Below are 15,931 nucleotides of genomic sequence, written 5' to 3' on the forward strand. Positions count from 1 at the left end.
CCCGATAGCCCAGAGAGGCATACCTGCTCACTGATCTTTCCCCTCGACTCATGTGTCCTGATTCGCCTTGGATCAGGGTAGTGCCCGGATGACCCTCTCCTCCTCCAAAGTCTTTCCCAAACCACCTTGTCCGTGAAGCCTTCTTTATTCCTTAACTCCACCAAGCCCAGGACTCTCCCTTGAGTACAGACCAGTCAGAATTCAGTTGACCCTCCTGGCACACAGTGCTGTGTCCTCACCCCCACCCCCCCAGTTTCAGCCTCTTTCCCTCCAGGCTTGCTATGGCCAAGCTGCAGAGGGAAGGCTCGCAGCCTCTGCCCTCCTCATCTGGGCAGCACGCCTCAGTCAGAGCCCTCTAGGCGCCAGGTACTGGTCCTGGGGTGGGACCGGTGCCCTGCCTTCATGGCACTGAAAATAGACAGCAACCAGAAAAGCAAACCACCGTAAGACGACAGTTGGTGGTCGGCATCAGGAAGAACGAAAGAGCAGCGTGAGGAGATGCGGAATGAGGGACACGGCTGCCTACGAGCAGGCGGGGGCCTCCCTGGTGAGCTGGTGTTTTTCAGTGGAGACCAGACAGAGGGAGAGAGAGCCGTGCAGATGCCCGGGAGGATGGCAGACTCACAGAGGGGACGCGGGACAAGTCTAACAGGAGCAGCGGCCGGGAGTGTGGCGGTCCCGACAGGGCACTGAGCGGGGGGACCCGGCAGCCCCACTGGGCTTCCAGCTGAGGGAGGGAGGGACCCCGAAGGCTGCCAAGCAGGAGAGCGTGCCAGATCCGGCTGCCACGTGGGGAATGGGCTGGAGCGTGCGTGGCAGGAGACGCAGACCTTAGGCCCAAGGTGACCGTGGCGTCTGCCACGGAGGTGGTCGCGGCGGAGTGGTAACGATTCGTCCTCTGGCGTGTGTTTGTTTTGACGGTGGAGCCAGACAGGACTTGCCGAGCGGTGATGGGACGTGAGGTGTAAGGGAATAAAAGGAACCTGGTGTGACTCCAGAGTTTGGGGCCCAGCAGTCAGGGTAGTAGAATTACTGTGACGAGGGAGCCTGTAAGAGATACACGGGGGTGTGATTTTGTTTTGTTTTCTTTTGTTTTTTTGGAGGGTTGGATCGGAATCAAGAATTCTGGCTTGGCTTTAGTAAGTTTGGAATCCGGTTAGACTTCCCCAAGGCAGTGTCAGGGAAGCGATGGAAGGTAGGAGTAAGGAGTTCCCGGCAAAGTTGGGCCTGGGGCTGAGCTGGGGAGTGTTCTGCACGCGTAAGTCCTCGGGGCCAAGGATCTGTGTGAGGCCCTCCCTCGTGGTGGCATTCTGAGCTCCTGGACTGGAGAGGCTGGGGACGGTGAAGGAAACCTGTCTGCCCCTTGCTCTGACCTCCTGCCAGGCCCCTTCTTGGCGTCACCCCCACTGACTTGCCACTTCCTGTCATTGCCACGACCTCCCCTCAGCCATAAGAGACGGCAGCCGCCTCTTCACGCGCTGGCAGTGACGTCTGTGCTTCTTTGTCATTTGAAGAACGTCACATGAGCACATATCAGCGCGAAGAGCAGTTTTTCAGATTTTTTTTTGTCAGATTTGTATCAAGTACCTGAAAATGCCATCTACATTTTTTGGCCCAGAAATTCCACTTCAATAATTATAGCTATCTAGTAATTTATCTTAAGGAAATACAGATTTCACCTATGTTTTCCTAATTAGAAACTTTTAAATAGAAACAAAATATTGGAAATAATCCAAATATCCAAAAGTTAAGGGCTTTTGGGGGTTTTGTTACACAATAACCTAAACAGTGATATTTTATTTTATTTATTTTTTTTTTTTAATTTTTTTTTTCAACGTTTTTTTTTTTTTATTTATTTTTGGGACAGAGAGAGACAGAGCATGAACGGGGGAGGGGCAGAGAGAGAGGGAGACACAGAATCGGAAACAGGCTCCAGGCTCTGTGCCATCAGCCCAGAGCCCGACGCAGGGCTCGAACTCCCGGACCGCGAGATCGTGACCTGGCTGAAGTCGGATGCTTAACCGACTGCGCCACCCAGGTGCCCCAACAGTGATATTTTAAGGCCATTAAAATAATGTCACTGAGGAACATTAACTGGTAGGGAAAATATTAATAATAATAATAATGATAATATTGTTATGTAAAACAACACCAACATCTAATGAAATAACATTGGTTGACATTTCGGTGTGCCAAGTACTGTTCTGAGCACTTACTAGAATCATCTCTTATTACTGGGTAAGAAACTCACTCAGGTCCACACGGGTTCTAAGCAGCGCATCAGGTTTGAACTCAAGCGCTTGATGCCCAGAATCAGCTCAGCCTCCAACTCCATCCACTTGTGCCTTGTAAAATAGCCCCAATTTCTGAACAGTGGGAAGGTACAAATTAGTATAAAGTCATACCAAACACTACCAGGACACAATATACCAAATGTCCCAGTGAGTAGCCCTGGGGTATGGGATTCTAAGTTCTTTTTGGTTCATCTGTATTTACTACACGTACTGGTTTTGCATAAGAGAGTAAATGCTAAATAACTCGGGACCAGGTAAAACTTGTAAGTGGTACAATTTTTCTCCTGTACTGAGGACTAAGGAATTTACCAAGTGTTTTCCCTTATGGGAAAACAGCCTCAGGAATTCGGGCTTTCACGGGAACCTCGTCCACCCCAGATGCGAGCCTCCGACCCCCAGGCCACGCTCCTACCCAGGCCCCACACCTCCTCGGCAGCTGTGGCGGGATATGGCGTTTGTGGTCATGGAGATGAATTCCAGCTGTGGTCGTTTCCTTCTTTCTGGTTCCAGGTTGATCTCCCTGAAAGTCCTTAATAGCATCGTGCTGTTGGGGAAGTCATGTCAGTATGTGAAGGAGGCCAAAATGGAAGAAAAGTTGTTCAATCCTCCTCCGGCCAGCACATCAGGCAAACCACCCCATAAGTCACAGAACAAATGTAAACCCTCTCAAGGTACGTTCTGTTCCTTTCATCACTGTGTGAATCGTTTTCTACAGAGTTAATGGTCTGAATTCTCCCTAGTGAAGAAATCCCTATTCAGTTGATGTTTAACATTGCTTTCAAGATTTGATTTCACTTTGCTGAGTTGTCTTCAATGTTTCTATTTTAGATCTCATCGCGGATACACCCCCATGCCGTGCTCTGAGTTTTTCCATGTGTTCATCATTCAGTAGATGATTTTTGAGCACCTGGTACATGACAGGCTCAGGGGATACATTGGTGGGGAAAACAGAACTGGTTCTGACCGGGAGACAGAGAGAGCCAAGGGGCGGTAGTGCTACAGAGAAAACTCCAGCGGGTCCACCAAGGGGAGTGTGAGCGGGAGTCAGGAGCTCCCCCAGCCAAGGAGACAGAGCCTTCCCGGGCTCAGTGCCAGCAGCCGGTGCGTGTGAGGGCCCGGGGCAGGAACCTGCCGGGCGTGTGGAGGGACAGCAAAGGCAGGTGGCGGGAGTGGACCCCTGCCATGGGTGAGGGACTGGAGAAGGCATCAGAGAGGCCACCCTGCTGCCTGTTGTGAAAAGTGTGGCTTTTACTGTGGGGAAGGGGCCGTTCCAGGGTTTGGAGCAGAGGAGGGACGTGATCCAGCTGTGAGCTTTGTGGAAAGTAGACTCGGGAAGAGTGAGCCCAGAGGCGGAGGTCAGCAGGGAGACTGCTTGGCTCAGAGCCGGGGTGAGTGGTGTGAGCCAGGAAAGCTGGCCAGATTCTGGAAAGGTCTGGAAGAGCACAGGATTTGCTGATGAGTTTTACAGTGTGGGAGAGAAGTGGAGGATTCCAGGGCTGCTGGCCTGGAATGTTTGGAGGAAGAAGTGGGGCCCTGCCGTCAGATTTGTCATTAGATGGCAGTTCCCGGTTCTCGTGGTACCTGTTCATAGGACTTTGCGTTCATTGATTTACCTTTAAATATACGGAGCCACTGTGTGCGGGTGATATGGGATCCTGGGGATACACAGGTAAATAAATCGTGCCGCAGGGCCTCACAGACAGAGGAGATGGTAAAAGTGGATAATCCAGACACGTGAGCGGGTTGGAGACAGGTGTGGAAGGGACAGGACGGGGTCCCTTCCTGGAGGTGGTGAAGCCTGGGCTGAGTTTCGAAGGATGAGAAGTGGGTCCAGGTGAAGATGGGTGGAGAGGGCACTTCAGAAACCTACCGGCCTGAGCCGAGTCTAGAGGCCTGAAAAGCAGCCAGGAACTAGCAGCTCAGTATTCGGGTGCGGCGTTTGTTGTGGGAAGGGCCCAAGTCCAGGCTGAACAGAGTGCCGTGCTCATGCGCGCTTTCTCGGGAGCCAGGAGGAAAGTGAAATCTTGTACAACAACCGGAAAATAATGTTCGTCATAACAGAGAGCATGTAAATACTCTTAGTAACACGGGATTGCGTGTGTTTCGACCGGGTCAGTCATAGTGGCCAACACGCATTCTGTCCTGCTAGGCACCTTCCGCACATTGACAGATGAGTGTCGGTCATGCAGTCGGGAGTCCAGTCTGATGGGGGACGCAGGAGGTGAAACCTTTAAGTGCACACCTCAGTTCGAGGCCATTGGCTCCAGAGCCGCGTACTAAGAAGTGCATTTGGGACGAGAGTGTGAGTGTCCATGTAGGGTGTTTTTGGAGGTCAGGAGACCACAGGCCAGACAGACACTGTTGAGGAAAGTGTTGTAAGTCAGGTGGCTCAGGTTCAATTCAAGGATGAAAAGAGGGGCAGCTCTCAAAACAAGCGTCGTGTTTGTCATGTTCTTAAAGAAGCAAAGGACAGCAGTGAGGGTGGGGGCATCAGGGAGGGCAAGAAAATAGACTCCGTGTTCACGGTCGATCGTGGCGGTGGTTTTTACAGATGTATGCGTGTGTCCACACCCATCAGATTATTCATCTTACGTATGTTCAGCTCACGTGCTGTCATTCTTACCTTGATGAAGCCGCTCTCCTAAGGACTGAATGTGTGATGCAGAGAGCGGTGGCTGCAGGCCCTGACTGAGCCGTCCCGCAAGCCGGGTTCCAGGACTCCCGTGACCCAGAGTACACATTTGGGTCTTGTCGGTCTGTCTGTTTCTCCCTGTTTTGGACTTCCCGCAGGTGAACTGCTGAGTCGAGCTAAATTTTACAGCGCCTCATTTCACAAATTGCCCACTCTGTAATAAGAATTTACTTCTAATTGACAAGTGACAGGACTGTCTAATTTGAATTCTTCTTTGGGTCTTAATGGTGGCAAAATGTTTGATTTTTGTCCTGGGCAGGGGGGACAAAGAAAGGGCTGGTGCCGGTACCCAGGAGAGGTAGGATGTGTTAGAGTATGCTTCTCCTTGACGTCTTGAGCGTAGGAGCCAGTGTTAACTGTTGAGGCAACAATCATATTAGGACCTGGTTATGCAGGAGGGAGTTTGTTAGAGAGGAGTTCTGATACCGAAGTCAGGTGGTGGTATTATTTGTGTGATGCTATCCACATAATATCCCTCTGTGGAATTTTTTTTAATGTGGAACTTATTGTCAAATTGATTTCCATACAACACCTAGTGCTCCTCCCGACAGGTGCCCTCCTCAGTGCCCATCACCCACTTTCCCTCCCCCCACCCGTCCATCAACCCTCAGTTTATTCTCAGTATTTAAGAGTCTCTTATGGTTTGCCTCCTTCCCTCTCTGTAACTTTTTTTTTCTCCTCTTCTCCTCCACGCTGGTCTTCTGTTGAGTTTCTTAGGATCCATATAATAGCCCTTCTGTAGAATTTTATTGAGCAAACAGAAATGGCATAGCCGCTGAGTTTCATGATAAACCATGGCCGCTCACATGCCACATGCTATTCGGTTATCACTCGCTCTACCTAGAAGATGGGGGACACCTTTTCTCATTGCCACTCTGTTGGTATGCTTGTATTTATTGTAAATTGAGGGGAAATCCTTTTCTAACCAACGGCATCTCTTTTTCCACAGAAGAAAACTTGTCTGCTTCGGTCACCAGCCAGCCTGTTCATCCGAAAGAAAACGTCATACCCTTACTTGTCACAAGCAGTTCTGATCAGTTTCTGACGACTCCAGATGGTGATGAGAAGGACATAACACAGGAAAGCTCTGAATTAAAGCACAGATCCTCAAAGAAAGATTTGTTGGAGGTAGACAGGTTCACAATCTGTGGAAACCGAATCGACTGAGCTCTGCGGCCAAGTCCTGGAGCGGGAGACGCTCTGCTACTGGGATGGACAGATGCGAAAACTGGCACTTAAATATTTATTTAAAAACTTAAATTATTAATGGAAAGCGAATCTTAATATCTTTCTTCCGGTGACGTGGTCTGGCTGAAGGTCAGGTCACAGAACAGCAGCGACCTCCAGCCTGGACTCTGGAACCTGACGGGTGAGGAGGAGCCCCCGGCTTGGCAGAGGGCAGTCACTTCCAGGCCTCACGGGGGCCACCTCCCAATCACTTTGCCGTATCCGTCCGCGCTTCCAGAACCTCGAATTCTCCCTCGAGGCCTCTTCCATACAAGGATACACCTGGAAAACTGTGAAGCTTCTGCCATGACATTACCTTTCCAGCTCATACTGTTTTCACAAACAGGTTTCAGACTTGACTTCATCTGCCAAAGCATTAAAAAAAAAAAAAAAAAGATTAAAACTTAAGTCAAGATAAATGTTCTTACCACCAGAATAATCCTTGAAGATGTATCTGAATTAATCAGAATAAAAGGCTACCTAAAATAATTCATGGTGAATAGTAGCATTTTATAGGAAGAAACCCTAAGCCAGTTTGTTTATTTACAAAATATTCATTAATGAAAGTTACGCATCACAGAGAAAACATTTCATGATTTTTCAGTTTCCTCTTTAAAGCAAAATGTGAGCTGTGCGTTGTTCAGTTGCAATGGAGAGAATAGAAATACCCTTACGAAAAGGCACTTTTTATACTGAAAAAGCAGAGCAGTGTTAACTTTCATGTGTAGTTAACCGGTTTCTCTTTAAAACTAATTGCTTCACAAATTGTTACAGTTAAAAGGATCGGATGTCGAGTGGGCTGCAGGATTGTCCTTGTATAAAACCCGAAGGTTTTTAAGGTGTCCACTTGAACTGAGTTTTTAAAGTGACAGTTTTAAAGTAAATATTCTAAGCGGTTTGGGCAGCATCTTGCTTGGGCTTAAAAAACGCGTCAGTCTTTCTGACTGGAGTGTCCGTGGGTGTGCCCGAGCTGGGGGTGCCCATGGGCTCGGGGCCTGTGGGCCACTGTCTGTGTGGGGAGACCTTTGTGTCTGGACGCTGGGAACAGCAGCCAAAGGTGCTTCTTGGTTTTGTTTGAGATCAAGATTCCATTTCTGTTTAACTACTAGTTTGTGGCCTACAGCAGAGGACAAGTTATTCCCCACCAGTTTCATCTCGAGGAACCTTTCTGCATTTTTATAAAAATTTTACAGCGTCTCATTTCAAAATGTCCAGATGTTCTACTGTTCACTATCATTTCCTTTGATGTTTTCATTTTGAAGTTCAGCTGTTGTGCTGATATTTCAAGCATGTGACCTGCAGAAAGTAATTTTAGGGGATTTCTCTATTTCCTGGGTGAAATATAAAGCAAGCTTTAACGTTTGGCTTCTTCATGAGAAATATGGAAGTGGATTTTAATGTTTTGCATCAGCTAAGGAAATCTGAAGGTTAATGTTCACATAGGGTAGAAAAGAAAGTCCTCCTGAAATACTTCGGTGAAACCAGGAAGTATTTTAAGTTAAAAATGAAAAGACTTTTGTATATGTTTCAATGAAGCTCCATTTTAGAATTATACTTTTTTTCTATCCCCTCTTCACCACCAAAAGGAACAGTGTCCAAGTGAATGGAATAGTTTGGGGGGGAACTTTGCCAAATGTAGCCCTGATCCATGCAAGAATATGATTTGGGTATATCCTTCCACTCAGCTTGAATTAGCCTGTTATTATTGTGCTGTCATTTTGGGAAGATTTCATTTCCTTTGCAGGATATATTGGGAGTTGGGAATGATGTTCATTTCTTCTGCTAAAATGGCATTCAATACTAATTTTATAAGTGCATCTTGTGTGAAACTCAATAAATTCAATTTTGTAATCTTTTTTAAAAAGGTCACTGAATTTATTTTAATAAGGTTTGTTCCTATATTTGCTGTCATAAATTTCCCACTGTAATAAGAATTTACTTCTAATTGACAAGTGACAGGACTGTCTAATTTGAATTCTTCTTTTTGTCTTAATGGTGGCAAAATGTTTGATTTTTATCCTGAAAAAAAAAAAAAAAGGCTGGTACTTGATCATAGATTGTTTAATATTTCTCAGCCGATGGAGATACTTGCATTTTTCAGGTGTTTTGAATGTCACACAATGTGTTTTTCACACCTGGGAGTCAAGTTCAAGACAGTACTTTTTTTTTTTTAATTAAGACACAACATAGGTCACTCTAATGAGCTTTTCCTTTAGAACAGAAGTGGAACAACCAAGGGTCATTCAGGAGCTTGTCCAAATTTTCTTTGTGCCTTGCACCTCTGTCCTTTGGCTAACATTTAGACCTCATACCCATTATCCATGTACTTGGAAGAAATGTCTTCTCATTAGGTCCTCCAAAATGTTTCTGCCACCCCTGGTAACTCAGCAGAGGAGGCTATAGATTCACAAAATAATTTAAAATGACAACATTTTGATATGTTTCAGGTTCATTTATCTATTCTTTCAACAGAGATTTATCCACACCTTCTATGTGTCAGGGACTGTTCTAGATGCTGGGATCAGCCCTGAGCAAAGCTCTTGCTCTTCTGGAAAAGGGTGAGAGCAAACTCGTCAGCAGGATAACGTCTGCTGGAGACACACTGCCTAGTGACCAGGGAGAGGATATTTCAGGTTTATCTCAGGTCTAAAATCTAGTTCTTTAACGCTTCATAGCAGTCTGACTTGTTTTCCTATTGTATTTGTGTAAAGTAAGAGAATTATGTAGCGGTTTCACAGTACTTCTATAAAACAAGAAAATACTTTTTTTTTTTTTTTTTTTAATACTGAAGACTGCCAATTGTCCATCAGAATCTGTTCTGCTCCATGGACACAGAGTTATAGCTGGGCACGTAGCTGGCGGCAGTTGGGGACTACAATCCCAAGTCCTTCTTGCTGTTACTTGGGGCCTAGTGGCGTTCTCACCAAGGGATGTAAGTCAAGGGATATGTGCCATTATGGACTCCCCTCCACCTTCTCTTCCCTTCCCACCGACTGGAGCCCAGAGAAGGTGTGACTTTGCCCCAACCAAGCAGGTCAACACGGTGCCCACAGGACAGCAGAGCCACGGGAGGGACGGATTCCGGGCCCCTGAATGCCTCTGTGGAGTAGAGCCGCCTGTCCACTAGGAACACTCAGCTTAGACCGTACATGAGAGAGAAATAAATGCCTTTGTTCCTAAGCCACTGAATCCAGAAGGTCAATGTCACAGCCCAAATTAACACACTAAGAAATCTGGAAGGGTCTATTTAGAGATCTTTACACAAATGGAGTGAGGTCTAAGACCTCGAAAACACACACTTCTGAAAACACTCTGGATTCTCATATGTACTCTGTTGTTTGTAGGGAAAAGATAAAGATGACTACGTCCCCCTCATTCAGAGGTGGCTCTCCCAGCACCCTTGGCCATCTCGAACTCAACTTTAAATTTGCTCATCAGTTGCGAAGTCCTGTTTGCTCATATACTCTACCGAACAGATATGCGTTGTCCCTTATCTCTCAGGAAATCGTGTACAGGAAGAGTAGATGATGAGTATAGTCTAACAGCACGGAGAAGTGGAGGCAAAGGAGTGAATATATCAAGAGAGCGGCAAAAATACGATCATCTGGGGCCAGTTTGAGGCAAATGGTTCCGTGCAAGTGATTGCTCAAAATATCCCTGTGTTCTGCTTCAGCATGATGTGTGTGGCATTCATGAGTGCCGGAGACATCTGGGACGGTTTCGCTTATGTCGAATCTGATCTGGTAGAAACGTCTACAGTTGAGGCGGAAGGGGTTAAAGAAATTGGCATTCGAAGGGAGTTTTCATGATCTGAAAAGTCTGCGTAGAGGGAACACCTGATATTCAGCAGTGGGCCTTGCTGTCCTAAATTTCAGTAAGAAAAGATCATTAACACATGCACAAGTCAGTAAAACTCATGTTTTGACGTCATGTAGTAAGGTTGTATTTGAAGTTGTTCGATATTTGATGAAAAAAAAGGGGGTAGGCATCCACACAACATATTTCACTGTCAGCTTGCACCTCTCTTTTTGGCAGTGGGAAGGTAAGGGTGGTGGGGGGAGGAGGGTCCTGGAGTGCATGAGGCACCTCTTAAAAAAGATTGGATCAGGGATTATAGAATGTCTAAGCTCTTGAAGGGTGGCTTGCCTGCAATCGTTTTTGAAACTGCCGTTATTTTTAATAAGCATATTTTCATTTCATCTTAGATGTGTCTATGTAAGAATGTAAACACTGGGAAATTGCTGCAATGTCAAGGTTATTAACCAGATAAAGTGAGATAGAAGAAAAATGCATAAATATCTCGTAGGGCTTGATTTAACACATTAATTGCACAGTCACTGTGGAAAGCACAGAAGTGGATAAGCGCTGATCACAGAGCTCATCGAAGGTCTAGTGGGCAGACAGATGGTTGAACTGACTTGGCAGTTACAGTCCCATGAGTCAAGTGCTACCATAAACATGGGGACTGGCTGCCGCAGAGCTTCTCATTCAGATGGGGTCCCGCTGGGGCCCTAACGTCTATCTTGTATGGTTCCCAGCACGTGCAGGTGGCCAATAAACATTGGATGAATAAACATGGGACTCTTCGTGGAGAATGTGCACGGAGACTATCTTAAAAAGAGAGAAGGAATTAGATGGATAGGAAAGGAAGGGCAAGCCAGACACGGACGAAGGAGGAAAGCACACATGACAGCACAGGCTGCGTCCATTCACTGGGTGCATGTCTGAGTGCCTGTCGAACGCCAACTGTCACGCTCAGAATACGAGAAGGAACAGCTTCGCTCCAGGGGGCAGTTGGAGAAGGAGGCAGGGGCTCGATCTGGAGAACTTTGAATGCCTTACAAAGAGTCTTGGACTTGATCCTGCAGGCAACGGGGCTTACTTGGGATCTCACACTGGATCGTGGGAATTCTCAGATGAGAGGATAAATGGGGAACAAAAAGCTACTTGTAAACCGTAAAGAGTTAGGTAACCTGTCCAAGGTCACATGCGTAGCGCATATCAGAGCAGAAAGCCGAACCCCTTCCCGGAGAAGCCTGTGCCCTCTACCTCTGGGCTCTCTGCTGCTTGTGAGAGGAGAGAGAAGCAGAAACCACGAGACCCTTAAGGGGGCCACCACGGTCCTTCCTGCCAGAGGAACAGGACCTACAGGATGCAGGCTGTGGCGACCTTTGGGATGTTGGGTGTTTGCCCCTCCGGGAAGTTCAGGGAGAGCCAACCGACTGCATGGGGTTGGAGTCAGAGGGTTGTTCCGTGACACTGCACACCTGCTTAGCTGTCGATCGGGCTTGATAACACGCACTTCTCAGGGTCGTTGGGAGGAATGATGCGGCACTGTGCGAATCGAAGCTGTTCACTGTCGTTGCCCAAGTCCTTGTAGCCTAGATTATTGGCCCTCAAGGTGTGGTCCCCAACCTGCAGCATCCATCACCCGGGGACATGTTAGAAATGCAGATTCTTGGGGCGTCTGGGTGGCTCAGTCGGTTAAGCTTTGGCTCAGGTCATGATCTCACGGTTCGTGAGTTCCAGCCTGGTGTCAGGTCCTGTGCTGACAGCTCAGAGCCCGGAGCCTGCTTCCGATTCTGTGTCTCTCTCTCTCTCTGCCCCTCCCCCCTTGTGCTCTGTCTCCCTTTCTCTCTCAAAACTAAATAAACATTTTTTAAAAATGTTTTTAATAAAAGAAAGGGTGGGTTTGCTTTCTTGAAATTGGACAGTCCGGGAAGACCTCTGTGTCAGCTGCAGCCTGAGCGAGAAGGAATGTCATGGAGGCAGACAGCCACAAGTTCAAAGCTGCTGGCATGAGAGCAAGCAGCGTGTATTCTACCAGCAGAAGGAAGTTGGGCAGAGTCGGAGGCCACGGGGGGGTGGGGTCCAGGCGGTCCAAGCCCAGGGACAGAGTTAGGGTATTGCTGGTCCGAGGGCCAGGGAAGGAGTTAGGATGTTGCTTTTCTCTGACCTTGTGGAGACTGGGTCACAGAGCAGCTAACGAGCGGAATCAGGGAGACCGGTGACGGGACTGTTTCGAAGGGAGTTCACTGGGCTCAGGCAGGCCTGGAATCACACCAGGGCCGGGCCCGGAGTCCCCCAGACTGACCTGGCCCTGTCTGCACCCGGGAAAGGCAAACCATTGGCGCCTCTGCAGGAACCTTTAAACCTCCACTGGCAATGCAGTCACAGAACAGAGGGCTCCACCTAGACCTGATCCCCTCGTTTCTTCCACGCGGACACAAAATCCGCTTTTGTCGGACTTCCTCGCTGGATGGGCGTGGTGACCAGCAGCCTCCGGAGGCGCTGCTCTGTAGAAATAATTCCCCGGGGCAGGCCGGGCTGCTCCCTGGCCCGAGACAGAAACCACGTTTCCTGAAGATAGTGGAAGGAAGCAGCGAGGGCCCATGCTGAGTAGCAGGCAACTGGGCTCAGCCCTCCCGCCTTGGACCCAGGCAGGGAAGAAGCCGTTGGCAAGTGAAATAAAGCCATGCACTTTCAGATTCTGTCCATCTTTAATTGCAAAACACAGCAGGAAAGAACATGACTTTCCCTTGTGAGTATAATGGGTTTCTCCTGCACCCCTGATAGGTTGTCATCTAGCTGGGATGGGAAATACCTATAGTAAGTCTCCCATTCTGCAGATGTGGAAACCGAGGCTACGAGGCTCCTTTCTCAAGTCACCCAGCTGGAGAGGAACGGGACCGAGATTTAAAGCCCGGCCCCTGTGATGGCAGAATGTCAGCTTGTCACCGAGGCACGGAGCCCAACACACACACGGTCTTTTTTCCTTGCATCCAGGAGTTCTCTAACAAAAGCATGCGTAGTTAACAAACTTTCCACCCCCTCTGACCTCCTTCGGTTCACCTTTCCCAGACTCTCATATGATTCTAATGCTCCGCAGATTGGCGCGGCTGAGTGTTATTTTTAGAATTTGGATTCTGAATGGACTGTTCTGGTTCTCTTTATTAGCGAATCACCTTTTTTCTCCCTACTGAATCATGACGAGGCATAACAACACGGATTTATGTGACGCCTGGCACTTTTCAAATAGTCTCTCCTTGGCTTCTTATTCACCCCTGCAAGGTGGGTACAATAGAGATCGAGATGTCCATGTGCCGACCAGGAAACCAGGGCCCTGAGTTTCCAGCTGCTTGGATGTGGTGCCTGGTCCAGACAGGAGGACTTCCCACCCAACACAGGGCACAAGGTCACTCAACACATGGTCATAACACGCCTAGCACTGCAGGCCCCAGACTAAGGAGGGAGCACTGGGAGAGCATATCCTTCCTGGCTGGGACAGTGGCGAATGCCACACATTTGAAGCTTGTATTAGTTTTGATCCTCAAGTAATATGTGTTCATTGTTGGAAAATCAGAAAGCCGTTAAGAAAAAGGTGGGGGTGAAAGGAGGAATTTCAGCATTTAATTTGATGCATATTCTTTCCAACTGTTCCTGCCACTATACACACAGGTACGGGTTTGTACACGTAAATATGTGTCAGTGACATTCTACGTGCTGATTTTCGGCACGCTTCATTTCCTTTACACGTGGAGGGAATTTTTCCGTGTCAACAGTGTACAATACTTTCAATGCATGCATAGAATTCCATGTACGGCCATATGACAATTTATCTGATCAATTCCTTCTTGTACATTTGTCTGGTTATTTCTTTGGGATACATTCCTAGAGCTGGAATTGGGCAAAGGCTCCAAACCACCTTTGATGTGTTGCTCCAAAATCACCTTCCAGAGGCACAGAGTGTATGAACGCTCTCACCAGCCCTGGGCCGGGTAACTGTCCTCACCCTGGCCAATTTGACAAGTGGCTTAAAAAGGGGACCTAGTTTTATGAGTCTGATTAGATATTTTTAATATATTTATGAAATATTTTTCATTTTAGTGACATGCATATTTGTATCTTTAATATTTCTTCTCAGTGGTAGCTGGAAATAGGACAAAGAAATGGGGACCTGAGGACCTACTGATCGCCCTAGACCCGCGTTTTTCAACATTTTGGATAGAGACCCATAGTAGGAAGACCCAAATAGGAAGGAGACCCATAATATATTTTACATAAAAACCCAGTGGACACACACATACATACCTGAAAAGTAAACTTTTACCAAACAATGCCTATCTTTACTCTGATTTTTTCAAATATTGTCTCTCTATATCTATTTTTTAACTTATTTAAATTCAAGTTAGTTAACATACAATGTAGTAATAGTTTCAAGAGTAGAATTTAGTGATTCCCCACTTAGATATGACACCCAGTGCTCATCCCAACAAGCGCCCTCCTTAACGCCCATCCCCCATTTAGCCCACCCCCCCCCACCCGCCTCCCCTCTAGCAACCCTCAGTTTGTTCTCCGTATTTAAAAGTCTGGTATGGTTTGCCTCCCTCTCTGTTTTTATCTTATTTTTCCTTCCCTTCCTCTGTGTTCATCTGTTGTGTTTCTTAAATTCCACAAATGAGTGAAATCGTATGATATCTGTCTTTCTCTGACTGACTTATTTCATTTTGCAGAATACACCCTACTTCCATTGGTGCAAAGGGCAAGATTTCATTCTTTTTGGTCACTGAATCGTATTCCATTGTATATATATATATATATATATACCACATTTTCTTTATCCATTCACTAGTTGATGGGGATTAGGGCTCTTTCCATACTTTGGCTATTGTTGAAAGTGCTGCTATAAACATTGGGGTGCATGTGTCCCTTCGAAACGGCACACCTGTATCCCTTGGATAAATGCCTAGTAGTGCAATTGCTGGGTCGTAGGGTAGTTCTATTTATATTTTTTAAACGCTAGTCATTACATATTAAATTGAGTCCATAATCTTGCCATGGATTGTGTCCCATAGTTTGAAAAACACTGGCTTAGACCCAACAGCGTCAGCTGCCTGAACATATTGGCCCTGAACAAAGTCAGGGTCTTATTAGCAAAGGATAAGAGGGAGGTAGACATCAAGCAGACATGTAACAGTCACCCTCAGACCTTAAAGGGTGGGCCGGGTGTAGGCAGGTGAAGACTGGGAGAGCCCCGGTGAGAGAGAGGAGGTCGGAGCAGGGAAAGTGTGCGTGTGCCCGGCACCACGCCAGCTGAGCTCTGGGATGTGTGGAAGGAGGCTCGCTGGGAAAGTTGGTTGAGCCCTGCCTGCCACAGAGGACCTTGGCTGCCAGGCTCCAGGAGAGCCTCTTGAGGGAGTGACTTAGTGCGGGCGCCATAATCAACACCACAGACTGGAGTTCAGGAGGCTGCAAGTGTCGGCAGGCCCGATAACTGGTGAGCACCCTCTTCCTGGTTTGCGGATGGCCAGCTTCTCGTGTCTTGGCATGGTGGAGAGCAGAGGGAGAGAAAGCAAGTTCTCTGCTGCCTGCTGATAAGGGAACTGTGATGGTCCATTTCACTCGTCAGCCTGGCTGGGCTCTGGGACCCAGGTAGCTGGGAAAGCATTATTTCTGGCGTGTCTGTGAGGGCCTTTCTGGAAGCCATCAGTGTTTGAGTCAGTGAGCTGAGGACAGATGTGGATGGGCATCACCTAATCCACGCAGAACCCAACTGGAACAAAACAGTGAAGGAAGGGTGAATTCTCTGTCCCTGAGCTTCGGTGTCCGTTTTCTCTCACCCTCAGAGCCCGGAGCTCCTGGTTCTTTTGGGCCGTCAGCCTCAGGGACTTAAAACCAGCAACTTCTTCAGTCCTCCGGCCTCAGTCTCAGACCGAAT

At 47.6% G+C, this 15,931-nt stretch overlaps 1 protein-coding gene across 1 annotated transcript in view; it reads left to right on the forward strand.

The window, feature by feature from the left end:
• Positions 1 to 8,077, forward strand: part of TAPT1 (transmembrane anterior posterior transformation 1) — a 68,649-nt gene extending 60,572 nt beyond the window's left edge. The window contains exons 13-14 of the mRNA XM_043572904.1: positions 2,805 to 2,965; positions 5,936 to 8,077. Of these exons, the coding sequence (XP_043428839.1) occupies positions 2,805 to 2,965; positions 5,936 to 6,153 (379 nt within the window). The 3' untranslated portion in view covers positions 6,154 to 8,077. The remainder of the gene's footprint in view (positions 1 to 2,804; positions 2,966 to 5,935) is intronic.
• Positions 8,078 to 15,931: the final 7,854 nt, after the last annotated feature.

Source organism: Prionailurus bengalensis, chromosome B1, assembly GCF_016509475.1.
Source record: "Prionailurus bengalensis isolate Pbe53 chromosome B1, Fcat_Pben_1.1_paternal_pri, whole genome shotgun sequence".
Taxonomy (NCBI): Eukaryota; Metazoa; Chordata; class Mammalia; order Carnivora; family Felidae; genus Prionailurus; species Prionailurus bengalensis.